The 17,317-nt window shown below is 34.8% G+C and overlaps 1 protein-coding gene across 3 annotated transcripts in view; it reads left to right on the forward strand.

The window, feature by feature from the left end:
* Positions 1 to 17,317, forward strand: part of COL25A1 (collagen type XXV alpha 1 chain) — a 528,728-nt gene that overhangs the window by 440,057 nt on the left and 71,354 nt on the right. For all 3 annotated transcript variants that reach the window (XM_031943399.1, XM_031943400.1, XM_031943401.1), the window contains exons 18-19: positions 1,403 to 1,447; positions 15,407 to 15,469. In XM_031943399.1, the coding sequence (XP_031799259.1) occupies positions 1,403 to 1,447; positions 15,407 to 15,469 (108 nt within the window). The remainder of the gene's footprint in view (positions 1 to 1,402; positions 1,448 to 15,406; positions 15,470 to 17,317) is intronic.

The following is a 17,317-nucleotide window of genomic DNA, read 5'->3' on the forward strand; positions in this document are numbered from 1 at the left end:
GAAAAGGAAAAAAGAAGTATTTTGCCATTCTATCCAGAGAAATGTAATTTGATCAGAAGCATTATCAATAATGAAGCAGAACTGTTGAGAAACAGTCTTGAATCCACTTTATACATTAAAATATAGGTTTGCTTATCTTCTAAAGCTTTCATTCAGAATGATTTTTTTTTTTTTTTGTATTCTGAAAGGAATTTTGAATGAAATCAGGAGAAAACTAGTTTGTTCTCTCTATATTCATCTTTCAGTAAATCATTTCTGAAATTATTATTTTCCAGATTTTTTTTAAAAATAACAACTTAGATGGTTGTAGAACTTGAAAGGAATAGGTATTCTAATTAAATTGTCCTGGAATTTCTCAACAGATTTGCACATGAAATGAACTGCCCCAGCTTTACCTAGTCCTCTCTTCCTCCTTTTCCTTTCATTCTTTAGTTTATGCTTAATATGTTACCATGAGAAGGAATGAGTTTATCTGCACTGGGTTACCATGGTGAAATAGTATAATTTGTGTAAATCATGTATCATCCATATAATAGTTCTAGCCCCAATGTGTATGCTTTTTTTCCCCTCCATTTTCAACTTGTTTGATGATTTAATCAGTGGAATGCAAGGAATTTTCTGAGCAAGTACATCTTGTCACAACACTTAGTGCTTAAAATAATGCAGACAATTCTATGAAAATGAGAAGGTTTAGTGTGACTCCAACACACTCATCCAGACTGTACCACTTAATCCTAAACCTGCCTTCACTTGAACAGCTGCATAGTATCCGCCAAGAAGCTAAGTAGCGTTTCCTTGATTTGAACAATTGTCATGTTTATACAGTGGTGTTAAATATAATTTTAACTACTCACTTATCTCCTCACTATCCAAGAATGTAAAAGAAGCTTCTTCTACTTAAAATCTTGGAAGACTTTTGATATGCATTGTTCTGATGTTAGCATCTTCATATAGCCAACTCTTGATGGCACGTTGATAAGAAACTTTTGGGTTAACACAGATATTTGAAATCCATGTTGAATCCTAAAGCTTCACTTTAACTGGTGACTTTAATCTCCTTACTTACCCTGAAAGTAACAAATGGTATTGGACTGTTAGCTCTTTCCCTATCCACCTTTTGGGGAAGATTCAAATGATAAGTGAAATAATCTAAAGTTGTGTTACTAAATCTATGGTAGGGAGGAGCCCATGGAATCTGCAGACTGATCAATTAAACCATGAATCATCAAGAGTTGACTGAACCACACAATCTCACCATCATTTTTAGAATTAGACTGTTTCTGTGTGTATATGTGCAGAAAGGATGTCTGTAGTGCTTCCAGCTACATTTGCCATTTCTCTCACCATCAATTTGTGCCTCAGTGAATACTATTCTATAATGTTATGTAATTTTCCTATGTAGGGTGAACCAGGGCTGCCTGGGCTGCCTGGACTTCCGGGGATAAAGGTAAATACTCAATCCGCAGTATTGGTGTAATAGGGTTTGAAAATAGAGAAAGTCCCAAGGTGGAAAATAGGAAAAAAAAAAAAAAATAACACACCAAAAAAAAAAAAAAAAACCCTCAGGGAAAACAATCCAACAACAAGGTTGTGCTACCTTTCTAATGCCTTCTTAAGTAACTAATCTTTTAAAAGTAGAAAGTCAGAGATAAGTCCTGCTGAAGTTGTGGACTTCATATACATTGTATCTATTTGAAGTCAGAACTTCTTTAAAGTCTAGAATTGCACTTTGACTTCAGATTTTGATTCCATTCCAAAGATCTTGTCAGATTTGGGCTAGAATAAGAGCTTAGCAGTCCTAAAAAGCTGGCATTCACAAAGTCTTTCTTTTCTACAGGATTCATTTGTTGTTCATAATCTCCACTAAGAACCTCAGTATTTAAACACTTTCGTACAACATAGAATAGTCCAATATTTCATGTACTAGGAAATAAATCTCTATGTTGACTTTCCATGGTCTCTGGGAAAAAAATTATTAGTTACTGAGGACAGAATAATATGAGGTGTTTCAGTTGGGAGCTAACAAGGGACTTGGTTTCCCTATCTCAGATACAGTTCATTTGCTCTTTCAGCACTCTATTTTAAGGTCCTTCTTATTATTTTTGTCCTTTGGCTAATTCTATAAACCTTGGGGGAAAACAATCTACTTTCTGTAAATCTTAAGTTGTTTTTGAACTTAAGAAATCAGTTTGTTTTCACAAGGCAAATTGTTCAAAATAGAACATTCATGAAATAATTAGAAATGCACCAAATTTATATGCATCTCTCCAAGGTACCAAGAGTCAATATTCCTTCTGAATCATGTAGGTTTCTCTAAAAGTGACTACAATTTTTTTTTTTGTCCAACATGCCAATAGAGATACTTAATGATAGCGATGAGAATAGATTTATCATTAGTGATTTTCAAATCTCATAGGCGTTCATATCCATTTCTATTGTGCAGTCTATAAAACATATTTCTGAATCTGGGTGAAAATTCCCAGGAAAGATATGCTACATGAAATAAAATAATCAGGGAATAAATCTCTTAAAGAATTGAGTTGCCTAGAGAATATATGATAATCACATGAATTTCAAATAAAATTACTTTGTTTTGCTATATAAAATATATAAATAGTAGAATTAAATCAGTGTGATTCTCAGCTTTGTCTTCTTGGATGGTGTTCAGAATTCTAATATATTTCTGTTCTTTTTTTTTAGTTGTGCCTATTATTATGCCAAAGTATAGAATTTTAGCTATTTTCCTCATTGATTCCTTAGTGAAAGGAAAAAAAATACTTTTATGACAATAACTTCCTGAATTGCCTGAATGTCAAGCAATTACAATCACTCAACATGCTTTGATATTTAACAAAGAAAAATGCATAAAAATCACTTAATTTTAATCATTTTAAAATTAAGTTATGTCTATTTGCAATCTTTCCCTGGATACAGGGAAATGTTTTCATATATATGTATATACATATATATAATACATGCATACATATATATACACATACATACTTATATTCATGCTTATAATTTATGAGTTCAGAGTTTTAAAGGAAATTTATGAAAAGGACATTTAGGGATGGTTAAAAGAGAAGTTGGTAGCTTTATGTGAAAAGAATATAATCTGAGATATATTGTGGAAGAACTAAGGACTAAAAACACATTAACTTCACTAGCAACTCAAAAAATAACAGCAGGAATTCTATAAAATTGATAAATAGCTACCCTAATAGGGAACTCAGATAGTATCAAAGTTAGTTCACTTAAAAATAGATTTTGTTCTCTTTTTCTCAAATGCCCTGTCCTGGATTTTGTTTTTATTTTTGCACAGAATTAAGAAAAGTACACATATCCTCTTCTTTTACATATAACTACATCAGTTACTAATTCTATCATTTTATTGTAATAATTTAATCTTAGATTCTTATCGTTTTATTTTGATAATTTCATATATTAATCCAGTGCTCATTTAAGCATTGGTGGCCCAGTGACCTGTGGAGTAACTCACAATTTTTGTACTTTCTCAAGTTGGGGAGAAGAGAAGCCTATAGCCTGCCAATTCTAGAAAAATAATTGGTCTTATATCCCAGACCCATAGGAATATTTCTGTTTGTTTTGTAGAAGTAGCTATAGGTGTGGTCATCATCCTGTCACTTTATATAAATCCCTATTAGCATTATCTAGAGAGGCTTCCACATCAAGTACTTGGAGATAATTATCACTAACAGTATTGTCTATTGTGCATTTTGCCAAATACATACTTTCCATAATATATATTTTACATAATACATTTTGCCTTTTCTCTCTAATTCAGGATATAGTAGTTTTGCAAGTCATCTAATGGATAACTAGAGATAAAAGTTAGATACTCATTTCAAGAAATTAGTGGATTTGAACATTTTTAAGTGCCAATTGGTAACCTATAACTTATATGGCAGTTAGATGGCTTAATGAATAGAGAGAGTGCTGCTGGACCTGGAATCTGGAATGCTCAGATACACACTAGCTGTGTGACTTTGGATAAATCACTTAAATTTTGCCTAAGAAGTATCCAAATAATTCAGTGGATAGAGCACTGTCAATGTGATCACTTATGATGTCCTTTTCCCCCTTTTTCCTTTTGCATGAGCAGGGTCCCCTATAAGATAAAACCACCATGTCAGAAAATGTAGAATGGGTTGTAGCCAAAAGATTCTTTTCACCATCTGATTTTTTGTTTATGCTTTGGAAATACTTCCTGTTGCTATTCAGCCTTCCCTTTCCTTTTCCTCCTTCATTATCTGCGGCTCCAGAGAGAGCACAATTAAATATCATCCTTTCTAGGATATTGAGGAAATCAGCCTCAGAAGCTTTGTTTCATCACCTGTTGCTTCTGTGGAATGATTGGAAATTTAATGAGTGTCTGGTGCCAGCCCAATCTGGCATTCAGGAAATGAGTAAAGTACCTAACACAGAATCCTGACTCATCCATGTATCATCCTGAGGTACCATTAAGAGTAAAAAGTGTGGAAAATGTAGGCATGCAGAACACTCATTAGCAGTGAGGATGTTACATTTATACTCTCCATCTTTCCACTCATATTAAAAATCCCTTCTTGCTATATGGAAGTCATTTGGAATTCCTATTCCATGCATTCATGGTCCATAGAATGTCAGGATATTCCAAGGTTAAACTGGGTAATGAGAAGCTCAGTGCAGTCACTGAATTTCAGGCATCACTTTAGTTTTCATATTCTTTCAAAATAATGATTTAACTCAATTGCTGACTGGATAAAATTGGTAAGTTCCAGTTTCCAGTAGGTAAAAAAAAAAAAAGCTATTATCTTTCCATTTTGCAGAAAGAGTTCAGAGCTTAGAGTAAAGAAAGAAGCATTTAAGTGACAACTACTATTCTAGGAACTAGAAACATGAAGATAAAAATGAAATAGATTTAGACTCTTACTATTTATGGGATGTTGGCCAAGTTCTTTCACTTTTCTTTCTTTTTACTCTTTATACTAGGGAAAATAATATAAGCAATATCTTTTTCAATAGATTGTCATGAAGAAAATGTTTTTTTGCAAAACTTGAAGTGCTATAAATCTGAGATGCAATAAATATTATGTCCGTGCTCATTTTCCATATATGCTTCTCTTCTTTTATCCCAGAATGTGGATAGATGAATTCCTCCTCCGCCTCTATCTTTCCTTATTTGAGTTTCTTTAACTTCTCAGTTACCAATAGCAATTTTCAACTTGAATTGAGTTGAATTGGGCTGATGGGTGAATTCAATAACCTATCTTTAAAGTAGGGAGGTCAGCTGTCTACTGGTAGTATGACAATGACTCCTCATCTTTTCTCTCTGCTTCTCTTGTATTGTTACCTAAGATGATATACATGCCCAGGGAGAAGATTGGGGAACATGATATTCTGGTCATCAGCAGTGGCGGTGACAGAATAAATCTGATTAATGTGTAGGGCAGTTCTTTCATCCTCCTTTACAGAAAAAGCAGTAGTTCTGGCATGACCTTAGCTCTTACTGTCACCAAATAATGTACTGCATAAATTATAAGCTATTCCCTGAAGATGATTCTTTAAACTTACAGTCAGAGTTATGAAATAATGAAGAGTGAAATGAGCAGAACCAAGAGAACATGGTATTCAGTAATAGCATAATTTTTTTAGAACAACTTTGAGCAACTAAGTCATTTTGATTATTATAAATACCTAAATTAACTATAAAGGACTTATGAAGGAAAATGCTTTCTGTATCTAGAGAAATAACTGATAAATAGAAGTATGTATAAAATGGTTTTACACACACACACACACACACATACACACACAATACATATTTGTGTCTAATGGTAGCCATCTCTAGGGTGACAGAGGAAGGGAAGAAAAGAAAAAAAAAAGTTACATGACAACTTTTTATATATTTAAAAGGAACAGCAAGTTGTACATAATAGATTTGCAGTTTTATGTGCAGTCATATTTTTTTCTATTCTACTTCTTACGGAAATGCTTGTTTTCATCTCTTAAGGTCATAATGAAATGAATAAAAAATAAACATATAATATAGTCAGCTCACTTTAAAATAGTAAGAAAGAGAAATGGAGAAAGCACTTTAATTTTTTGGAGATAAAAAAATGAAGGAATAAAAGCACTGAAGAAATTTAGGGAGTATTATAAGTCAAGCACTGTACTAAGTACTTGACATACAAATTAAAAAAATAAGACAGTTCCTGGTTTTTACTTATTGGAGATAAATAATCTGAAATTTCTAAAAGAAAATCACTTAAACACTAAAGAAACTATTGTTTTTTCTTAACTTTTCTTAAGAAAAGATCTTTTTTTTTTCCAAAAAGAAAAAGGCTTTGGCCTTCTACTTCTAGATCAACTTTATCAGGAATGGAACAAATATGAGATACTTCTGATTGTGACATTTTTGCTATGAACTCATCACTAACATTGAATCAAAAAACAGAGAATCCCTTTTCCAGGCAGCTGAGGCACTGACTTTGCCATTCTTTGGGAAGGAGTGTGAGTCTCTATTGCATGTTAGAACTATTGTCTAATAAAATCCACTTTCACTGCTATTTCTTTTTCATCAGAAAACCAGAATAGTCAGATTTTCAAAAAATGAAACAGGATATGAAATAATTTCCTAAAAAGAAAGCACTGTTCATTAAAAGGCTAGCATTGTGCATCTGTTATCCACCATTAGCCTCTTTGCCTTGGACAAAGTCAATATAAGGAATTGAGTATTTCCAGAGACCAATTAGGAAATTCATACAACCAGAAATGAGAAATCTCACCAGGCCTAATGAAAGCCTCCAATAAATAAATCAGAAGCACTTTCATCATATAATTGCATGAAGAAAAGAATAAAAAGCTATGTTTTTTAATATTTAAATAAACCTTTGTTGTGCAGCTCATTTATAATATTGTACCCCACCCCCAAACTCTCAAAAAGATGTTTTAAAGTAGTGTCAAACTTGATCCATAAAGAAAATAAGCATTTTTTATTTTGGATAAACTTTATCTTCTTGTTCTCTGCTGCACCCTTTCCTCCTTCAGTAATTTTACAAATCAATCATTACCTCCAAATAGGCTGCTGGTTCTTATTACAGCAATGTTTTCACTATAATCCTCCAAGGCTGGTATTGTGCTGACTTGAATTCTAATTAGCCTGTAAGGAAGAAGGATACTTCCAGGGTCCCTGCAATCAGTGCCACATCACATTAATCAGAATTATTGCTGATACTTTTAGCATTCTGGGAAATTAGCACTTTTTCTTTCTCCCTCTCCCTCCACCATCCTACTATACTATTGTTTTTGGAAAACAATAACTGGATCTGCTTGGAAGCATTAAAGGTCTCAGAAAATATAACCTTATTATTAGGCTATGTCAGAGGTGCTTTTAGACAGGTTTAAAAAAGTCATAAATTACTTTGAATGACTCACAAAATAAAACAAATGGTCAAAAACGCAAAGTCAGAGATTTCTCTGAAAATGGGGACTGCTTATTTAGGATGATATTTTCAATTTGCTTTTGCAGATGGTCATTTCTAAAAAATTTTGATGAGAACACCTGATAAGTTTCTGCATGAAACTAGGCATATTAATCTCCAAAGCACTTGGTAGCTGCTTCCATTAAGAGGCACTTGCTTCTATTACTTTTAACTTTACTAATAATCATGCAGGGGTTCTTTGCCCTTTTAGGTGTCCTGGATCTCTTTGGCAGCCTAGTGAAGCTCCTGGACCCCTTCTCAGAATAATGTTTTTCAATACATGAATGAAATAAATAAAAGTACAGAGGAAAGTAATTACATTGAAATAATTATCCAAATATTGGGGGGGGGGGGGAACAGCAAGGAACTTGAATACAGAAACAAATAAACTTTAATAAGTAAATCTAGCAAAATGAAACTGAAAGAATTATATTGTTGTTTCAAGGTCAGCTGGAAGATTACTTCAAGGTCAATTGCAATTAATAGCCTCTTGCTATTTTGGGCTGTGTACAGAGAAAATTAGTCACTGCCTTATTATAGATCCCCAGAACTTCATCGGACCTGAAACAGTCATCCTTCGTTTCTTAAAGGTAAAAGGAAGGACACATTTCCTGAATCAGTTCCTAGCTTTCCAATCATTTTTTTACCCATATCCCCCAGCTAAAAAGCCTTGAGACTACAGATGACTTCTCAAGATAATCTTCAGATATAGATAGTAGTTGCCAGGAGAGTCAAGAGAAAACTACTCCTCAGAGATCATTCTTCCCTTTTCTCCATTTGAACTCAGAGCACAACCTTCATCTTCTCTACTGAGCTATTATTTTCTTTTGAAGTTTGCCTTTCTGACTCTTCTACGTGGGTAGTGCCCATTTAAAGTTATAAAAGATAAATAAAACTTAAATTTGTGCTAAAAGGTAAGGCAAGAAAAAAAAAACTATTTATTTTAAAATTATCATGCCAGATTTGAAGAATCTAGTCAGGGTATAGTTTTTAATCCAGTGATTTTGGACACGCCAGAATATGGTTTTGTTTTTGTTTGTTTTGGATGACACAAAATCAGGGTGATTTAAAAAAAATAACTAGATAATCAGGCATAATAGCACACCCTTATAATCCCAGCTACAGGAATTGGGGGAGTTGACAATTCTTTTAGCTTAGGAGTCAGTATGATAAGCCTTTAAGAGCAAAAAAGTCACCAGGTTATCTGCAGGCGTGTGTGTGTGTGTGTGTGTGTGTGTGTGTGTATGTGAAAGAGCAAGAGTGAGAGCAAGAGCATGAATCCACCCTGGTTGAGACAAACAGAAGGGGTCAAAGCTGCTCTGCTGATACATAGTGGGATATGTAAGTGACCCCTGTACTTCCAGTTTGGGTGAGATTGTTACACTTAGTTATAATAGATAGTCAGCTAGTATTAAGCACTAATGATGTGCCAGGCCATGTGCTAACTGGTAGAGGTACAAAGAAAAACAAAAAACAAAAACAAACAAATAAACAAACAAACAAAAGAAAACAGCCCCTTCTCTCAAGGAACTCATGGTCTCATGGAGAAGACCACATTCAAAAAGCTATACACAGAGAAGCTATAAAAACATATATTGGAGGTAATCTTAGGGAGAAGGCACGAAAATAAGAGGACTGGGGAAGGTTTCTTGTAGTGAAGTGCCCAGATGAGAGAAAATACAGGATACCCAAAATAATGAAAGTTTAAGAGCGTTTATTGATCGCTGACCAAGACTAAGCCCCTCCAGCTGGGGGGGGGGGGGGGGGGGAGGAGGGAAGGAGAGGGGAAGGTGGTGTCAGTATCAAGCAGTTTCAGAGATACATATTTATAGAAAAATCTACAAAGGGGTTCTTTGAAAGCATTCATTATAATAATAGAATTCCTTTCCCAGACAGGAGGTAAAGGTTATCACATTTAAGAATTACATTCCCAGACAGGCAATAAAACAATATTCTTTATGTTTATCAAGTTGTCAAGATCTTAGGTAGTGGATGGTAGCACATCTGGGGTGTAAAACAGTAAATACCATCTGCATTAGGGAGTGAAAAGGTAGCAACACAGTTCTGACTGCAGACAGAGTTTCAAACAAAGATAATGTTTCTCATGGTCTCAAGGGTGTTTTTCCACTTCAGTAGAAGGTAAGGAAAGGAGAAGGGCAGAGGGAGTGAAAGAGAAAAAGACAGAGACTACATATGCGCATGTGTATGTGTGTCTTTATATAGTGTAAAATATGTTTATATGTGTGTATATCTTCATATTTTGTAAACAGATATAAATATCTGTCCTTCAAATCTGAAAATGAAGTTGCTATTCATGTGTGTGAGAGGGATAAAAAAAGACCTGTGTGTAATGCCTAGAACTTCTTATAAGGTGTTCGTAAGAAGAGAGTACTTTGGTTTGCAGCAAGAGCCTCTTCTTCCCAGAACCTGCCACTGTTTGAAGTTTTCCCTCTTCCTCTCTTAGGCTACTTATAGTCCATCAGTGATGGATGTACAGGTGGATCCATCTGCTGCCATTATTCTTAGCTATAGGAAAACGATGCTGTTGGGAGCTGTGCTTCCATCCTGTTTCCACAGCATTCCTTCTTACATTCATACATTAGAGTTCTAGTTTAGCTTGTTACTGAGCAGCTCGATATGCACTCCTTGATTACCCAGCCTTCACACATGGCCTGCCCTAGGGCATGCCCTGAATCAGGGACAGGATGCAGAACAGTGGAATAGCAAGTCTCCTCTCTTCCATTCCATTGAAACTTGCTGTTAACCATACTGTTAAGACAATAGGGAAGCTCAGGAAGTGACAAGGGAATAATTCTTCCCACTGTGTGGTGATTGTCATTCTTGAAGAGGCCCAAAATGACATCACTATGTTATAGTCAAGTCATAGTGTATACAACTATAAAGACCAATATGAGCTTAGAATGGTCTTCCCCAGGTTGGGCACAAATAGTCCATATGCCCAGTTAGGGTAGATTCTCTAACTTTGTGCATCTTGTGTTTCTGCTGAGCTATTTCAATTCTTTTTTGTTTATAGAGCACAACACCTTTTTTGATAAGGACACATTATGTTGGAGGGTCCTATGCTGATGTCTCTCATGTCATGCAATCAGTTCTAAAGTTCTTAAGAGAGGCTTTGAAAGTGTTCTCTTATTGCACAATGAGTGGCCTGTCCTATGGGACATAAAAAAAGTCTTTTAGGCAAGGATACATTTTGACATTTGAACAATGTGGCAAGCCCAACAAAATTGCACAGTCTGCTTGTGTTCAAATATTTGGCAGTTTCAAGAAAGGACATCAACGTCTGTTATCTCATCTTGCCAGGTGATCTTCAGAATCTTCCTAAGACAACTCAAATGGAAGTGATTAAATTTCCTGGCATGGTGCTGGCATATTGTTCAGGTTTCACAGGCATACAACAGTGAGGTCAGCACAGTGGTTCTGTTGTCATTCAGTTAGTAGTCAGACTAATACCTCTTCTTTCTCACACTTTCTTTTGGAGTTTCCCAAACACTGAGCTATCTCTGGCAATGCGTGTGTCAACCTCATTATCAATGTGTACATCCATGGAAAGTACACTAAGGTAAGTAAACTTATCCACAGAGTTCAAAACATCTCCATTTGCTAAAATTGATGGTTCCACATATGGATAATGTGGTGCCGGCTGAATGAAGGACCTGTGTTTTCTTGGTGTTGATAGGCCAAAATTAGCACAAGCAGCACAGAATTCATCCTTGCTTTGTTGCATTTCAGTCTCAGGGGCTGCACTGAATGTTCAATTTTTTTTTTTTTGTTTTTTGAAACAAAAAAACATACACCAGCATTCACCCCATTTTAGATTTGGCTTGTAGCCTTTTTAAGTTGAAGAATTTGCCATTACTATAGTAGTTAACTTTGATGCCGTGTTCATCCTAATTGTGAGAAGGGAATGCCTAGAGGTGAGACTTTTAGGTAATCAAGAAATGTTTCTGATTCTGGCTTGGTTGCTGAAGATTGGTGCTTAAATGCTTCTTTCATTTGAGCATTGATAGGAATTTCTAGTGGCAAGAGAATTCTTGAAGTTATTATTTGCTACCTAGTTATATCTTTAAAAATCCATGAGCTAATGAGTGTTATGAGCTTCTTGAAACCCAACAGACTACTTCATCTTTAATGTATTACATTGTGCTGACTTGATTATAGACTACAACCCAAAGACCTAAGTTCCAACATTATTTGGTAAATTCATTAGTAATAAATTTTATTTTAGTGCCTTTAAAAATCTGCCAACAAGTTCACTCACTCCAGTAGAGGACCAATCTGAAGTAGAGACTCAAGACAGTCTAGTAGAGTGGATAGAGAGGTAGCCTCAGAGCTAGGCTAACCTAGATTCAAGTCCTGTCTCTGACATATACTATTTTTATGACTAGGAAAATCACTTCTTTTCTCAGTGATACCAGACAACTCTCTTAAAACTCTTAAATTGTAGAGGAGGGGGTCCCTCACAAAAATCTCCCTGTAGCAATCAAACCACAGATATAATTTTTCTAACATGTTATAAAACTGAATTTTACCCATATTAATGCAAAGTGACCCTACATCTAGTAATCAAACTATAACTATGATAACTCCCTTCTCAGAGAAGAATCTCAGTCTCAAAATTATAGAAATGACAAATCAGTACTAGTGCTTGGGCCATTAAAAATAATGGTACTCATTAAAGCATTGTTTTAGAATCTTAGAACATGAAATCTTCAAACCTAAGATTTAAGAAATCATCTACACCTTGAATAAAGAGAAGGAATCCAAAACTTAGAGAGATTAAGTCACTTAGGAGTCTGCTTCTTTCCCAAGAAGAGTCTACCAAAGTACATTGTCTTAGGATCACTGTCTCTATTTTTTCTGATCCAATCTGTTTTCCTTCCAGCCTCTCCCAAATGTGGCTGCAATACAATGCCCCTCCTACTTCTGTCTGTTATTTCTTTCATGTCAGGATGCTTATACAGCAATGAATAATCATGATCTATCTCCCAGAAGCTTTAGGAATGTCAGAGATGCTTTGCATCATCCCATAGGTCTTAATTTTGATGGTGACATTGAAAGCATCATTGAGTCAACAAGCAGAAAAAGAAATAAGAATTGTGTTTTATGTTTGACAGACCCATGAAGATAGATCTGGTTTTTGAAAAAAATTCTTCAAGATATCCTTCAGAATTTTATTTTTTTTCCATTCTTTGTGACAGATTTCAACTTTTGGGGGGTGGAGAATGGGATGAAGGAGAGGTATGACTTTACTGGCAGCTAGATAGCTCAGGGGATAGAGCTTTATACCTGGAATCTAGAGATCTTAGTTCAAATATGGTCACAGATGCTTCTTAATTATGTGGACAATGGTAAGTCATGCAATCTCTGCCTGTCTTAGTTTCCTCTCCTGAAAAATGAAATAATAAGCACCTATCTCCCAAAATTATTGGAAAGATCAAAAGAGTAAGGGAACCTAAATGCAAATCTTGCTTGTACTTCTCACTACCTGTGTGACTTTGGCAAGGTACTTCCCATTTTGGGACTTCAGTTTTCTTATCTATAAAATAAACATTGTATTAAAAAGCCTCTGAGATCTCTTAGAGCTTTGAATATATAATCCTAAGATTTTTTTTTACCATTTCTAGAAATCAGTTTCTTCATCAGTTAAATGAAGGTGTTGAACAATATGGCTTCTGAGCTCACTTCTAGCTCTAAATCTACAATCCTATGCTTTCGCCCTTAGTAGATTCCTGCTGTCGTACATTGTGTTGACCTCAAAATATAGTGCTAGCTCACTGAAACATGCCCAAAGAGTCATCTTCAGGTTTCAGGAAAGGTACAACTGAATTCTTATAGCCCCAAACATTCAAGGAATGCTGTGGAGATGACAACAGCAGAAAGCTAAAGCAATCTGAGTTTTGTACCTTCATGTTCCTAGTTTTACTGGGACATTGTTTCATCTCCTTACAAAAGGAAAAGAGAAACTTCACCATTTCTGCTCTACTAATAGCTACTAAGAACTTGAGATTAAAGGGAAGATTCCTACACTCAACAATAACTCAAGCGGTTTTTGGATCAAGTTTTGGATGGGTTTTATCAGGACTGTCCTCAGGCAAATGACTATTAAATTCAGTTTCTTTATCTGTAAAATGGGCATAACAGTTCTGGTCTACCTGTCTTTCACATCAGGAAATAGTGAGGATGATGTCTGTGAAGCTATTTGAAATCTTTGAGAAGGAAAAAAATGAGTATAAATTGATTTTTCCTAATGTTAAATGTTCTTAAATGTTAATGTCATTTCCTCCCCCTTGCTTTTGACTAGATTGAGGGTTGAATTTAACATCTATGAAAAGCTGGTACTGTATTATTTTTTGGATTGATGAAAAAATGTAGACTCTCATGGTGCTTTGATAAAAATGAACAAATAATTACTTTTATGGAAAATTGTAAGATTTAGCCATGTTAATGTTGTTTGAAGTACTGGGATTGCCACACATTCTTTTATTATAAACTTAGAAGATATCTCTATCACATGCAGCTTAATTATTTTATTATTAGTGATGATTAAAATTTTAGATTCTAAAAATTGTTTTTACTCAACAATAACACTAGCTCTAAAGTCTTGCATCCCAAGTTGGAATGCTTTGTCTTCCTAGTAACATAACCTAGTAACTAACTGGAATAAAAAAAATGTTTGTTTGTGTATCATTCATTCCTATCTTTTCTCTTTTCACTGTTATGCCCTTCCTGGTCCTCCTGTTTTCTTTACACTCTTACAGATATGCTAACCAACCAGAAAACTTATTTCTCTTTAGAGATATGCAAGGTCTGCTTTATTTGTAAATTGTCAACCTTAAAAAAAAACTTGCATTTTTTTAGTGCAAGCTAATCATTTAAGAGACACTGAGTCAGAAAATTTTGAGGGATAGCTTATTTTTTTTTGTGGGGCAAGAGCATTTTTATTCATCATTAAGAGGTTATTCTAATAACAGTGGATTATAAATTTGTGGCTAACCATTTTTGCCTGAAATTTGGATCTCTGTCATTGGCATTTCTGAAATACTAGAATTCAGAAAATTATTTTGGTAAATATGCTCCAGGGAGTTCATTCCATGTCCCACTCTGATTCCTTAGTTCTTGTGTAAAGATTCAGAGAAAGAAGAGAGAAGTAGAAATGTTCATGAGAAATCCCTCTGGAACATTATTCCCCTCTTTTTCTAATAAAAGAGTGCCAGGCATTTCAGAAATAGGGAATGACATTTCCAGAAGAAGAATTGATAGAGTCTGAATACAGATAAAAGCATACTTTTTTGGTCATGTTTCAAACATGACTAATGTGGAAATATGTTTTGCATGACTGCATATATATAACCTACTTAAAATTGCTTGCCTTTTCATTGTGGGGGAGAGGGTAGAATGAAGAATAGAGAAAATTTGGAACAGAAAACTAAAAAATATATATTTTTTACATGTAATTGGGGAAAATAAAATATTAAATCATTGGGGAAAAAAGAAATGGCATGGATATGTAGGCTGTCTATGCCCACCTATATATTCAAAAATAATAGAAAAGTACTAAAAAGAAAAAAATGTTTTCATCCAATCTTTAATACAAATGTATTAGATTCTTGCCAAGTAACAATAGGCACCATACAACAAATGGAAAAGGAGAGTTAGAGATTTCTCAATTGTCGTGTCTTTTCTTCCTCTTTTTTCATCTAAATTCTATAAAGATTTGAAAATAGTTGTGCTGATGAAGGTCCTCTATAATTAAATTTGTCTGCAAAGTTGCTGGATCTCAATTAGAAATAAGTGGGTGATGAAAAAGGAGGGTGGGTGGGGAAAATTGTATTAGGAGAAAACCAATTTTGTTTTAATTACTGGCAAATAAATAATACTATGATTTACTCATCTTTTTAAAGGGAGAACCAGGTTTCATTGGTCCACAGGGAGAACCAGGGTTACCAGGGTTACCTGGAACAAAGGTAAGTAGATTCTTATTCCTTTGGTTTCTGTGCAGAGCAACATTCCAGAAAGAGGTGGGCAAAATGATTCACAAGGGACTGGAATATACCAGACAATGTATCTTATCCCTTCCTTTATTATAAAAACTGCTAAATAGCTCTGTAGTCTAATTGCCAGGTTGAAGGAGTAGAATTTTTAAGCAGAGTCAGGCAGACTAACTTCAGCAGAGAATTATAACTCACCTTAATCATTGCAACTCCTTTAAAGCGAGAAGTTAGAAATAATCCTTTCATAGATTCCATAAGCACCTGGTACCAGAAAGAAACACTTTGAAGAGCGGAAAGCTTCTTGAATATAAAATCTTCAATGACTTGTCCTATCAGACCATACCCCAAAGTATGCTAAAAGTATATAAGCCTGTATGCCCACCATATGAAAAATTATTTTGCTATTTATCAAGTCAAAATGAAACTCCTTTTTCATCTTCTCAGGCAGAAACAAAAACAGCCACATGAATTTAAAAGATATAGATCTGAAATTTTAGTTTTGCTTGTGCCAGATGAAAGTCCTAGATAAATCAAAGAAGATAACATTGGAACAAACAACTTTCCTTTATTTTTAAACAATTGCTATCTTTTCTTCCCTGTGTTGAATTCACTGGAAATAAATGAGAGATGGTTTCAGAGAGTCAAGTCTGTATATTCATAGATTATCCCCAGAAGAAAAGCTCCAAAAGTATTGGTCTACATATGGAGCACCCCATTCTCTGGAGAAAGGCAAATAATTAGTTGTCTTTGTATCAATAGAAGTGATGTGTAGCCTGTCAGAGTTAATCAATTCACTTTTGCATGATAGCTAGACCACATCAATGTTTGCAAATTGGAGATGTTCTTGTGCACTGGGGTCCCTTTTCATGCAATAAGTCCAAGTATATATATATATCACCTGTTTTAACCTGGATAGATTTTAGCAAGTAATCTTTTCATCTCCCTCCCTTTTCATTTCCCAACTGCTAAAATTCATGGTCATCATCATCATCTTTTTCTTGGATGACCCACTCCAGCCAATCAGGTTACATATCAAAGGAGCATAGATTTACAGCCCTGTAGTGTCTCAGGGGTCATGTAGTACAACTTATTCATTTTACAGATGAGGAAATTGAGCCCAAGAAGACAGAAATGACATTCCCAAAAATATTGTAGCAAATGGCAAAGGAATGAATTGAACCCAAGTCTGTGTTAAAAAAAAAAAAATCTAGAGCCTGAAAAGGCCTTTGGGGCTATCTAGTTTAACTCCCTTACTTTATAAGGGATATATATATATATATATATATATGGCACTAATTTAGTGCCATGGCTAAAGCACTGGACCTGGAATCAGTAAAACCTGAGTTCAAATCTGGTCTCAGATACTTCTTAACTATGTGACCTTGGGCAATCACTTAATTTCTATTTGCCTCACTTTGTCCATTTGTATATTGAGGATAATGATAGTACCTACTGCCCAGAGTGATTATGATGACATAATTGGTGTAATGTGCTTTGAAAAAATTAGTGTTAGATAAATGTTACTCATTTTGTCACTTCATTATTTGTGCAGGAACTAAGGCTCAGAGAGGCCAAATGTCTTGCCCAAAGTTGCTTAGATTTGTAAGCAACAAAGCCAAGATCTGAATATGTGTCTTCTTGCCAACATTCAGTAGTTCAGTTCAGCAAATATTTGTTAAATGCCTGCTTTGGTCAAGCTACTGGGCTCCTTCTTCTTGTTCAGTCATTCAGTCATGTCCAACTTTTTGTGACCCCACCAAAACACAACAATGCTCTCCATGGACTTTTTAGACAAAATATTTTGCCATTTCCTTCACCAGT

This window comes from Sarcophilus harrisii, chromosome 6 (assembly GCF_902635505.1).
Source record: "Sarcophilus harrisii chromosome 6, mSarHar1.11, whole genome shotgun sequence".
NCBI classification, from domain to species: domain Eukaryota; kingdom Metazoa; phylum Chordata; class Mammalia; order Dasyuromorphia; family Dasyuridae; genus Sarcophilus; species Sarcophilus harrisii.